This window comes from Erythranthe guttata, chromosome 8, assembly GCF_056151865.1.
Source record: "Erythranthe guttata isolate IM_541 chromosome 8, IM_541, whole genome shotgun sequence".
Taxonomy (NCBI): Eukaryota; Viridiplantae; Streptophyta; class Magnoliopsida; order Lamiales; family Phrymaceae; genus Erythranthe; species Erythranthe guttata.
In genome coordinates, this window is record NC_142540.1 from 14,154,613 (window position 1) to 14,168,043 (window position 13,431).

The window sequence follows — 13,431 nt, forward strand, 5'->3', positions numbered from 1 at the left end:
GAATACTTGCCTGTTATGGTGGCATAATGAAATTCATATTTGGATGAGAAAATCATTGATGATTATATGGTAGCTACCGAGATCATTTTAAATCGAACCAGTATGAGCCAATAAAGAGTTGATTGGCAAATAAATTATGGTTAGCGTTGCTCTCTAAGTGAATAGAGAGGCATTTGAGACTATTAGTTCTGAATTTTGTTGTTGTACCGATATAAGATCTTAAAGAATTGAAAATTCTTTTCGAATGAATATTCATGTACCAAATTAAATTTGTTAATATTGAGTTTGAAAATAAAGTGGACAAATAGTCCTCAATACTCCCCACATTGTTAAACTCAAAAGCGCGCGTTTTGTCCATGTAGGACATTTTATTGAAATAAATAATGAGCTCAAGCACATAAAGTATTATGAAAACTTTATTGATGCAATATAGAAATTCTCTATAAGAGAAAAATACATGGTACATGAAAATATATGGATCTCAAGAAGAGATCGTACCCACAAAGGCTACAATCCCCATTTATATGAATATAATTCTCTAAGGAGAATCCGGTACCGGAAAGTGAAATAATTGATTATGAAGAAATATGGGGAGTACTAAAGATGTTATCGAATAACTATATGTACAATTATTTTTATAATGTGAAGAGCTTGAAGCTCATACATTTTGATAGATGTCGACATCTAATTGGTCATTAGTATATGCATTCACAAATGCAATTGACCATGATTATTTGAAATTATTGATCAAATGAATTGTACATTGACTTGCGGTCATCACACATAAAGTTGTGAAAGCCTTTAGTACAAAAGTGGGTAAAATCATTGCGGTAAATTTGAATGCCTTTGATAATATATTTTTATGATGCAATCACTTTATGATGGTATTCAAAATTATTTGGCATGCACCATATGGATGCAAATTACCGCATATTTATATGGATCATAACTTGTTATTTCAAAGAATTGAAAATGCTTGAAGCATATAATAAGAGGTCTCATGAGTTAGACCCTACGAATGATCCATTTACATATTGAAGAATACGGTATTGTCACCTTAGTGAATACCTTGTTTACAAAAGGAATAATCAAATAAATTGATTCCTATTATCATTTGGGGCGAATTAAATCTTGTGGAGACTCATGAAGAGCTCACAAAGATCATCAATTATTTGATGAAAGAATTCGAAATGAAAATATCTTGGGAGGATATATATTTTGCATTGATCTGCAGATCGAGCATTTGTCGAATAAAATATTTATCCATTATTTGTTTATATACATGATAAAGCTCATTCATTGAGTAAACATATGATTGTCCGATCTTTGGACATAAGAAATATATTCCCATCCTTCCTCGAGAAGATAATGAAGATCGTGGTTCTAATATATGACGATAATAATGTCTGATTGCACCAACGAGATTTTGGCTATATCAAAGGAGGTGGCCGACGAATTATTGAAGATTTGTAAAGTACTCGAGAGTTAAAGAAGAAAGATGACATGACAGTTATTGATGACAATCAAATAACGGAGTTTGCAAATCCATACGTTAACGATCTTACTCCAATGTCTCATGCTGAAATCAGGGGGAGCATGATCTACAACATTGAAATGTGTCGGCTTAACGATCTATTGCCAGCATCAGGGGGAGTGTGATTAATAACCCAACACTGTACTCTTTTTCCTTCGACCAAGTTTTTATCCCAATGGGTTTTTCTTGGCAAGGTTTTAACGAGGCAGTGTATCACACTTTCAATAGTCATAGACATCCAAGGGGGAGTATTATGTAACCTATGGTGGATGTCTATGGGAGTTACAAAATCATTAGTGTGTGTAATTAGAGGTGATAATGGTGGATGTTAAGGCTATTCATTCCCTTGTAACTCATGACCTTTTGAATGGTCTTCTTGTACTATAAAAGGGACACCATTGTATGGATTTGATATACACTTGAATAAGAATACAATACATACACACACTTGTTCTCTTCTTGTTTTTCTCTTGTTTTATAACAACAATGAATTTAAATTAATTATTTAATTAAAATATAATAGGGGTAAATTACAATTCAATCTTAATGAATTTTATATTAATTTAATAAAAAAAATAATCGAAGGATAATTTGGTAAAGTACTTCATTTTTTTAGAACATATGCCTTTTCGATTATTTATCAAATAAAACTCGGTCACAATGAATTTAAATTAATTATTTAATTAAAATATAATCGGGGGTAAATTAGACAATTCAATGTTAATCAATTTTATATTAATTTAATAAAAAAATAATCGAAGGATAATTTGGTAAAGTACTTAATTTTTTAGAACATATGCCATGTTATTTTTCTAGGGTCCAGATTTAATCTTAGAAAATTAATGGTGATTAATGCATATCTCATAAAAGTTTAGAACACAGGTGGTCTCACCGTAGAAAGACCCTTAAAAACAACAATAAAAAATCTCATACATAACAAAGTAAGATATAATTATATCATAATATTAAAAGTTCGCAAGTTAATATTGAAATTACTCTTCTTAAGAACCATTCACCAAAAATGACTTTTTCTTGAAGACCTTGAGTCTCCAAACATATCTCTAAAATAAAGTTCGGAGATTTATTTTGCTTACTACATTAAGCACGCCCTGAGGATATCTCCAATAGAGTCTCCAAATCGGGTCTTCAAATTCTGTTATGGAGATCTAAATGGAGACTCAGTAAAATTTTACAGTCTAAAAAAAATATCCACAATGGGAGGGCTCTATAATTTTGAGTCTCTAAATCATGTTACGGATTATTTTATGTAGTAATTTGTTTATGGCTCAAATTATATTCATATACGAGATTGTAGACAATTAAATTTTATTTGAACAATCTTAATTAATTTTAATACACATTTTGATCCAACAAATGAAAATTTCTCAAAAAAAAAAAAAAGATATGAAATATTGAACTAGAACTGTTGGATATGATTTCAATCGATCGCGTCCATTAAATTATTATCTAATCATCTTATTCACATCTCCTCCATGAAAAATTCTGAAAATATCTGAAATATTGAACTACAACCATTGGATATAATTTCAATTGATCTGTTCCATTAAATTTTTATCTAATCATCTTATCCACATTTTGATGATCTTATTCAAATTTTCATTATCTTATCCAACTATAATCCATTAGATTGAATTTTCATGTTCAATCTTGGCCATCCAATTCTTATCTATTATCTATTCATTTTCTTATATAATGTTACTATTCACCCCTTACACAATCACTACACATTGTATACACAGTCACCTCACATTCTATATACAATCCAGCTACATATTTATAAAAAGAAAATGGCACAACAAGGAAGAGATAATTCCTCATCCGACGACAACCAAGGCCACACGATGATGACGACATTATATGTGGAATACCAATCACTCATGTTGGCTTCACTGGGAAAGTGCAAAACACAACACGGAGGAACATCATCACGCCAGAATTTCATAAGAAGGGATCGAAGAGCTGCGCATGAGGGACTTATGAATGATTACTTTGTAGATCGTCCTTTATATCCTCCTGAATATTTCTGAACTAGAAATCGTATGATGCGTGAACTATATTTACGAATTATGAATGATATCGTGCATTTTGACGATTACTTTAGGCTAAAGCCGGATGCCTCCGGAAAGTAAGGTTTCTCACCCCATGTCAAGATGACAGCTGCACTTCGTATACTCGCTTATATATATCCTGCAGATGCAACTAACGAGTATCTAAAAATAATAGTGACCACATCTTCAGATGCTTTGAAGCATTTTTGTCGTGTTGTCAATGCAGTGTATGGAGAGGAGTATCTTCGACGACCTAACAATGCAGACATGGTTAGACTACATAGAAAAGCAGAGCAACGGAGATTTCCTGGAATGCTAGGAAGTGTGGATTGTATGCATTGGGAATGGAAAAATTGTCCCACCGCTTGGGCTGGTACATATTCTAGACGCCATGGCAAACCTACAATAATACTTGAAGCCGTAGCATCATATGATACATGGATTTGACCTTCATACTTTGGTCCACCAGGTACGTGTAATGATCTTAATGTACTTTATAGCTCACCTATTTTCAATGATATTGTCGAAGGTCTAGCCACAAATATTTGATTTACTATAAATGGTAGAGTAAACAAGCAAGGATATTATCTAGCAGATGGTATATATCCACGTTGGTCAACTATTGTTCAAGCAATTCCCGATCCACAAGGACGCGATAAACAATTATTTACGAGGTTGCAAGAGGCGTATCGAAAGGATGTTGAAAGAACTTTTGGAATTCTTCAATCTCGATTTAAGTTTATTACAGGACCTTGTCCATTATGGCACAATGCACAAATTGATGAAGTTATGAAATGTTGTATAATTCTTAATAATATGACCGTGGAAGACAACCGCAATCAAGAAGGTGACGATTTTGTCGAGCACGTGGAGCAGCAACCTGTTGATCGAGACCCGACAATGATTGCAGAATATTTAAGCAACCGTGCCGGACTTACAGATACAACTCGCTATTTTATGCTCCGAAATGATCTCGTCGAGCATGTCTGGAAAGAGTATCGAGATGAAAATTTGAATGTTTTAATTTCTATCATTGTAATCATGTTGTAAGATGGTTATTCATTGTCTTTTTTTTTTTTTTTTTTGTTCCTTGTATTTTATGGGATATTTGGGTCAACCATATTAATCGTCCTTTTAATTGATTGTCTATAAACTCAATATTTGAAATTATATAAAAAAAATTAACATAAATATTAATAACTTATTAGACATTACTAGAAATTCAAATTAACAATTAAAATAACGACATTTAAGATAATCAACGATAATTAGAAAAATAAACCATCAAAATAACATCAAGATACTTAATCAAATGGAGGCATTTTGTTGTTCAATCAATTATGCTTTCCTCTCCGGAGTTTCAATTGAGGACCTGCTCGTCATCATAAATTTGAAATCTGTTTTAATCTCATTTTTTTCTTGGCAATCCCTCATTACTTTTGCCATTGAATCAGCTTGTCCCGTGGTATCATTTACAGTGCCCTTACTTTTTTGTTTTTTAGCTTTTTTGTGCCCCATCGGCCTTACGTTGGTGTTTGATGATTCAGGTAAATTTTGGGTCTCCGGCACCGAATCCCCTCCATATTCACTCAGACTAGAAAATAGGTTCGGGTTTGAAAGTGATATTTGCACTTTGGGAGAATTGAACTCCGATGATAGCCCTTCATTTTTTGCCATCTAGTAAAATTGTCCAGCAATGATCCAAGTTAAATTTTTTGCGCTCACTACTAAGGTATAATAGTCTTGCGTCATCCAACCGTGAATAACAAAAATAACAAACATTTACTATATAAAATATTAAATAGGGGTTATTTGGCAAAAGCCGCTCGTTAGACTTGTTCAATTAGGATGGGCCCATAATTATTTACCATTTTAAAGATAAATCCATTTTGTTTTTTAATTAACATAATTAATACGGTATCACTATTTTACCCTTATGTTAGTCAGACGTATATTTTCCATATTTATTTGCACGTTCTCATGGAATGTAAATCTCACTCCACAAATCTCGTTCTTTATAGTGGAACCGTTTCACACAGGGAAGAGTTGAATTTAAATAACTTTTTTTCCATTGCGATGGTCCAATATTGACGATGAAACAAATTTTCCAGGCTAGAATTTTGGGTACCAGCCCACCTAAGGAGAAGTATTGGTTGTCGAAATGCCTGCGGCGGCCGACGACAAAGCTTTGCAACAACAGAGTGTGCAGAAGCAAAAATATGGGGAATAGTAAATTTTATATCAAAATTTTAAATTGTTATTTTTCATTTGATTTTACTAGACTTGTAAGTTAATTTAACCCGATTTTTAATTAATTCAATGATTCTCACTCATTGATTTTGGGATTTTCGTTTCGGTGGAATGGGCAAGCCTAATTCTCATAAATTCTCATAAGTTTATTATATGTGTTCGAAATTATGTTCATATGAATGCACTTGTTCCCCCCCCCCCCCAATTGTTATGTGGTTGTTAGCATATAGCCGATCGAACCTTTCAAAATGCAGAGTAGTTTTCACACAATGTCGGATTTCAAAGTTACTTTGAAGTTAGGGGTATAATTGTGCATTTACGCAACAAAATACAGTAGTTTTCAGCAAAATACAGAGTGGTTGTCGTCTCAACAAAATATAGATAATTGAGCAGGAAGTTCGTCTCAACAAAATACAGAGTGGTTTTCGTGTTTTTCTAATACAATGCTGCAAACAATGTGTGGTTTCTAAGTGTTTGTGGTTTCTGGGTGTTATTTACAAAATAAAAAAAAATGTATGTGTTTTTGAATAATGTGGTTTTGATTAATGCAATAATGGTAACTATTTTTTTAGGTTTTTAGTTATAACTAACACCACTTAATTGTAAAACACCTAATGAGAATTGTATAACTGATTTGCCTTGCAGGACTCAATCCGCAGGAGATGTGATGGGATGTTCGATCCACTTGCCGACATGTGCAATTATGATATCTTTTTCATACAGAGTGGTTTTTATGTTGACATATTGTTATACAGAGTGGTTTTCAAGTTACATAGTTGTTATACAGAGTGGCTTTCATATTATATAGTTGTTATATAGAGTGGTTTTCATGTTTATATATGTGTTTATACAGAGTGATTTTCATGTTTATATAGAGGGTTTTTATTTAAAAAAACTGGAAAGAAAATAAAAAACACTATTTTTGAAAAAAAAAATGAAATTAAGAAAATAGAAAAACCATGAAAAAATGAAAATAAAAATAAAATCATTTTTTTAAATTAAAATAAAAAACATGAAAAATATATAAATAAGAAAAAATAATTTAAAAAAAATAATAATAACTACAAAATTTTCTTTTAAATCAAAATAAAGAAAACCATTAAAAAAAATAAAAAAGAAAAGGAAAAAAAAAGGAATTGGCGTGATGAGGGGAATAATTTTTGGAGAAGATTTGGGTGTAGATTATAGGTATAATTTTTTTTAAACTAAATAATTATATTAGTTAATAATTAGTGGGGCATATATGATTTTTCAGGCCCATTGAATTTATCTCAAATATCATTTATAAATAAAGGATTTATCAAGAATTAAAATCCTAATGAAGGGTGTTTGGCATATAGCCCCTATTAAATAAGAAATAAAAAAAACACGACATAAATAACACTCACATTGTCAATGGCACTTGCTCCGCTTCTTGGCCTCAAACTTATTTGAGCAACACATTCATCAAATCTTGTACAACTTTGATTGATTTTCGTCCAGTGGGATTTCAGACTTTTTGATGTTCTCTTTTCACCTCCATCAGACATCAACTTGTGAAATTTTTCTTGTATTCGCTTCCACATTGTAGTTGTTGGTTGATTTTTTCCAATAAGTGGATATTTACTAATCGCTATATAAGTTCGGCATAAAGATGCATCCTCTTCAGAAGAAAACTTATAGCCCCTTGAACTTCCTTCAAGATCTTCCATTACTGTTAAAAAAAAATTAAATAGTAAATAATTAAACTAAATATAAACGAATTAAATTTATTAAACCAAAAAACAAAATAAACTAATTACTCAAGAAAAAAAAAAGAAAAAAGACTAATTAAGTATTTAATAATTATAAGATTTGTAAAACCCCACTCATTGTGACAGCCCTTTCACCTCCACATGTTTTTTTTTTTTTTCTAAGCCTAACGCCTCTCATTCTCCCAATTTACTCTCTGTTTTTACAACCGAGCGAGTAACAGAGAGAATAAAAAAAAAATTGTGCTGCTAATTTCTTCAAGAATTGAAGTAAAACACAACCCCTCTATTTCTAATTTCTTCATTCACTGAGCCATAAACTCAACCAAGTTCCCAATTTCTACAAGTATTGAAGAGAAAAAAAAACTCGCAATCTGAAGATTTAGAAGTGAGGAAGAAGATGAAGAACAATTAGATGTATTTATGCCTTTTGCTTTATTTTTTCTTACCGTTGAAAACCAAAGGTCGTATTTGCAAATCATTCAAATTTTATTTTTTATTTAAACAAAATAAGTTCAGAATTTAAGTTCAAGAAATTTGGTGTTGTTTGAAGGGCCTAATTAAATCAGAGTCTCCAAAATAATGCCTATATTTAGGAACAAGTTTGCATATTTTGCAAAAATCTAAAAATTTAGAGCCCTCTAAATTTCTTGTTGGTGTTGGATTTTGTTGCACAATTTCTATATTAGGGAGCCAAATGGAATTTAGATACTCCATTGGAGATGCCCTAAGGACATCCTTTAAATTTTAGCTCTCTTTATTTTTTAGATGGATAGCTAAAATTTCAAAATTTAGTTAACCATGAACTAGAAATTTGTCATCGTTGGAGATACTCTTAGTATACGAACACAACAATAAATGTTTATGTAGCACAAATAAAATTAAGGGTAAAATTCATTTTTCACCGGTGTACTATACGAAAGGTATTAGTTATCTTCCTGATTTATAGAAACCATCAAAAGCCCTCCTGTTTCTGACGGTCAATGAGTAAACTTTTAATGGTGTTTAATTTGAGTGTGCAATGACTCATCTACCCTGCTTTATGTCTGATATAATCCTTAATTTATTTAGTTGCATTTTTTGTGGATTGTTAACGATTTTAGCGAGCGTTCAAATTAGGTTTTTTTTTGTCAATTTTATTGTTTGATTTTAGGGGTTCACTACAAGAAAATGCAAAATAGGCAACAATTTTAATAGAATCCTAATATTCTATAATATCTAATATAATAATAATACTCTAATACGCCCCCGCAGTCGAAACGTGACGAACGTGAAGACTGATTACATGAAATATATATATTTATTTAGTTGCTTATGGGTTGATTACATGGAATATATATAGAGAAATAATGCAAGGTAATAGAGTTTGACTAGGTAACTAAATCCTAACTAATCTAGGTAACCGAATCATAATAGAATCCTAATATTCTATAATATCTAATAATATAATATACTCTAATAGATTTCTTTATCGACGAAATTAATTTCGTCACCAATAGTTATATTTTAGCAACGATATATATATATATTATTTGTGGCTAATCGTTTTTGTAACAAGATATTTTTGTTGCCTTTGAATCTCATAGGCAACGAAAAATATTGTTGTCAATAGTATCATATATATTTCGCAACGAATTTCATGAAAGACAACAATTTTATTTGTTGCAAAAGAGTATTTCTTTTCGCTACGATATAGACTTGTAGTAAATAAATTTACAATGGAGGTAAACGATGTCCTTGGGGCATTTAAGAAATTTTATGTTTTCTATACATCGGAGGTAAACGATGGTATAAAATGAATATTACCCTAAATTTTTTGAAGTATAAAAGAGATAAGTTTTACTTCATCTTAATATATCACAATACTTACCTTTTGATCACCCTCTTAATTCTTATGCTTATCTCAAATCGGAAAAAGCAAAACATGAAATTCATAAAGTCAAATACGCCCCTCCCCCTCTCTCTCTCTATGTATATATATAAGGTGTATATACACACGCACACACAAAATTGACAACAAAAAAAAAAAAAAAAAATGGGGTTATTAAAATCTGAATGGATTCTTGTAATAACAGTCCTTTCATTTTATGTATGCAACATAAGTTATCAAGTCCGGGCAAATGAGGTTTGGGATTGGGAGCCAATGGCAACAAATAGTCGGAGTGTGGTTGAGTTAGTGAGATATGCTGTGCGCACACAAAATAGTTTGAGGCACACAGATTACAAAAACAAAGGTGTGGTGCAAGCACAAAGCAGACGTGGCTTTGGTAAAATTGATTACAAGATTACAATCAAAGCTGCCGATGGTGCAAGAAACAATGTTGTCAACAATTATGAGGTGTTAATGTATCTTAATACCGTGAATAAAAATAAAATTCTCACTTCCTTTTTAAGAATTTAATAATAATGTAGCTCCCCCGGAGATAATATTTATGTTATATATGTACGTCCAAAATAAATAAATAAAAATGATGAATATCATGTGTCAAAAAAGTTAGCATGATCGGTGATGTATTATTGCAATTTGTAATATGTTTAATCGGCATCTTTTGGTATTTTTTTTACTAAAAAAAAAAAAAAAAGTTGCAGTCTTTGGCTAAATGAAGTGAAATACTCCACACAAAATAAATATTTAATATTCTGGCAAATTATGGCCACCCGAAGTAAAACCAAATTATTATTTTCTCTCTTTTATGCTCGGATGTTAATTTCTCATCTTGCTTTGATGGAGACGTCCATTATAATCACGGGCGGACTCAGGAGGGTTTTTTTTGGACTGAAATATATGGGTAATTTAAGAGAAGAGTTTTATTTTATTTTTGGGAACTAAAGTGTACAGAACTAAAAGTTTGAGGGCCGAAAGTGCATTAACTAATACATAAATAACAAAAAAAAAAAATACTGCTTAAAAATTGTGACTAAATTAGTTGAGTTCCATAAATATATTAGTTGAGTTCCATAAATATAAACATTGTGACTAAATTTTCAATGAGACATGCCTCAGGAACACAATATACTCGTGCGTTTAACATGTCGACATATAACAAATATGTATTATGAGAGTGGTTACAGTTATCCAAATATGATGAGTTTTTTTTTGTAAAAGGAATGGCCGTAATTTACCCTTACTATTTTTATTTCGGTTCAAAACAACCCTAACTCAAGGCATGCTTAGGAAAAATCTCCCACCCAAAACGTACATATATATAATACAATCCTCGAGGTAATATTCTTAGTTTTTGCCAACAATTGTCCATTCTACCAAAGAAACCATTAATAAAAAAGAAAAAAGAAAAAAAAAACCGATATAAAACAAACCCAACATCATGAACAAGAAAAATCATAGGATTTAACTACACAATCCTTAGTAACCTCAAACTAAATTCTCAACTTGTTCAATACATGCAAAACCACCATTTCCTCACAACCTTAGTTCTTACCGTCTCCTACACACTATATAAGCCACTTATCCCAACTCTAATCATTTCCCCCGATTTCGACAAATATGGGATCCCTTTCTAGACTCTCTCGATTCTCCAACGACAATGATTATCGTATTTACGCCCCGTTTTGCTTCAAGAATGCCACACATGATCAAAACACCTCCACCTTCATAGATTGTTACTCTATATCCACTAACTCATGGCATCGAACCACTTCAATCCCAAGTTATGGCGAAAACCTCGTCTTGAAAGACTTTGCAATGATCTCCGTGGGCCACCACATTTACATAATCGGCGGCCGCCTCTGCCGCCGACCGACGGAAAACGATGATGTTTCCGATGCTGAAATAGGGCCCAAGGTTGTCTCATGCGTGCACAGATACAACGTCCGAACGGACCAATGGGAGACATGCTCGCCGATGGCGGAACCGAGATTTAACTTCGCATGCATAGTAAGTAACGGCAAAATCTTTGTGGCCGGTGGACAAAGCACATTGGGTAGTGCAAAGGGAATCTCCTCTGCCGAGGTATATGATATCACTTTGGACCAATGGAGACGTTTGGCCAACATGAGTACCATGAGATACAAATGCGTCGGCGTCGCTTGGCAAGGGAAAATCCACATTGTCGGCGGGTTTGTGGACGGGGGCCCGTTTGTGATGACACGGAGTTCAGCCGAAGTTTACGACCCGGAAAACGACGGGTGGGCATTTGTGGCCCGTATGTGGGAGCTGGATGTCCCCCCCAACCAAATTGTGGCGGTCAATGGGAATCTTTTTAGCTCGGGGGACTGCCTCAAGCCTTGGAAAGGGCATATTGAGTGGTACGATGAGAACGAGAAAATATGGAACGTGGTTCGTGGCTCCCACTTCGACTTCCTATCACCAACGCAGAGATTGTACCTGACAATGACTCCCATTGGGAACCGGTTGTACTTTCTTACGGCGTACAGGTTGTCTGGCGAGGATGCACAGCAGAGGTCGGCGGTTCACGTTTTCGATACGTCGGCTGACAGAAACGGATGGCGTAGCTTTGAGCCGATTGAGGAAGAAGGAGAAAAGTCGCTTTGTGGGCATTGCTGTGTCCTGAAACAAGAATCTTGATCATTTATCAAATTATCGCAGGTGGGATTTTTTTATTGAAGAATTTTATTGCATATTAATCTATAGCATTGCACTAGTTGGTGATAATTTGTGCAATGCAATAGTTGGTGCAATATAATTTGCAATGGAAAAATCTTAAATGCAAGTTATAGGAAGCTGAGGGGCCAAATATATATATATGGAGATTAGAAATCTTATACTTGCATTCATGGCAACAAAAATCAAAGAGATTAATAAAACAGAGTAATCGACTTACATATAATAACTCAAATGAGAAGGAAAAGATAGGAAAACGAAAATTCGAGACGGATCGGATGTCATGGAAAACTGCGAAAGTAAACCATTATTAAATCTAGTTTCTTATACATGTTAAATGTAGCAACATGTATAAATGTTATTTTCTTCTTCTTTAGTTCTGTTTCGGCTATCTTCGATATTGATTCAACGTTCGTTTACTATTATCTATTTGCTCTCATTCATATAAATGAAATTGTATACGCTTCGCATATTAGAAAAAACGCACTACAAGACATGTGTTATATAACTCTAGAGACCAAAAGCTCGGTAAGTAACAATATTCGGTAGACAAAAAACATTCACCGTATTGATTCAATTTCTACGTTAATATATGACAGCGGCGAAAAACAATCGTTCGGGACAAAACAAAACCTATATATAGGTGAGTCCTTTCGTCAAATTGTACGTAAAAATTTCACCTTCAACTCGGGCATTGTACTATATCTTGCCATGGATATAAAACTATCTTGCAATAGTGCAAAATCTATAAATTAATCAACACCCTTCATCAACTCGTTGGTCCATCATTTTCCACTTGGTACAAGTTTATTATACATATAAAATTATTTACGAATTTGTACAAGTTGAATTATTCATCGAAAAATAATATGTGATTTCACACCAAACATTATAGTAGCTATGAAAAATACACTCAATCAGAAGATGTATCATTTTTCATGCATTTCTTTCGCTCAATGTCGTAATGAGAATATTTGATTTAGAACTGCAAAGCAATGAATCAAACAATTTAAAGATTAGGGTTTTCCAATTTGGGGGATTTTGAAATTACCTGATAAATCAACAGTTGGTGAGTGAAATAGATGCAACGGGGGATTGAAGGTCGTATGGAATGCGAGCTCAAGAGTGAAAGTCGAGGAAAGAACCGACCATGTTGCTGGCTTTTGGACGCATGAGAATTAAAAGACGGTGGCAGTTGCTATATTCAGGGTATTTATTAAAAGAAAAAAGGGACTATTAGTCATAACCCCCTCTAGTGTTTTTTTA

General features: G+C 32.9%; 1 protein-coding gene across 1 annotated transcript; it reads left to right on the forward strand.

The window, feature by feature from the left end:
* The first annotated feature begins 10,943 nt into the window (after window positions 1–10,943).
* Window positions 10,944–12,255, forward strand: LOC105970566 (uncharacterized). Its single transcript, XM_012995399.2, has one exon. The coding sequence runs from the start codon at window positions 11,089–11,091 to the stop codon at window positions 12,127–12,129; it is 1,041 nt and encodes a 346-aa protein (XP_012850853.1). The 5' UTR covers window positions 10,944–11,088; the 3' UTR covers window positions 12,130–12,255.
* Window positions 12,256–13,431: the final 1,176 nt, after the last annotated feature.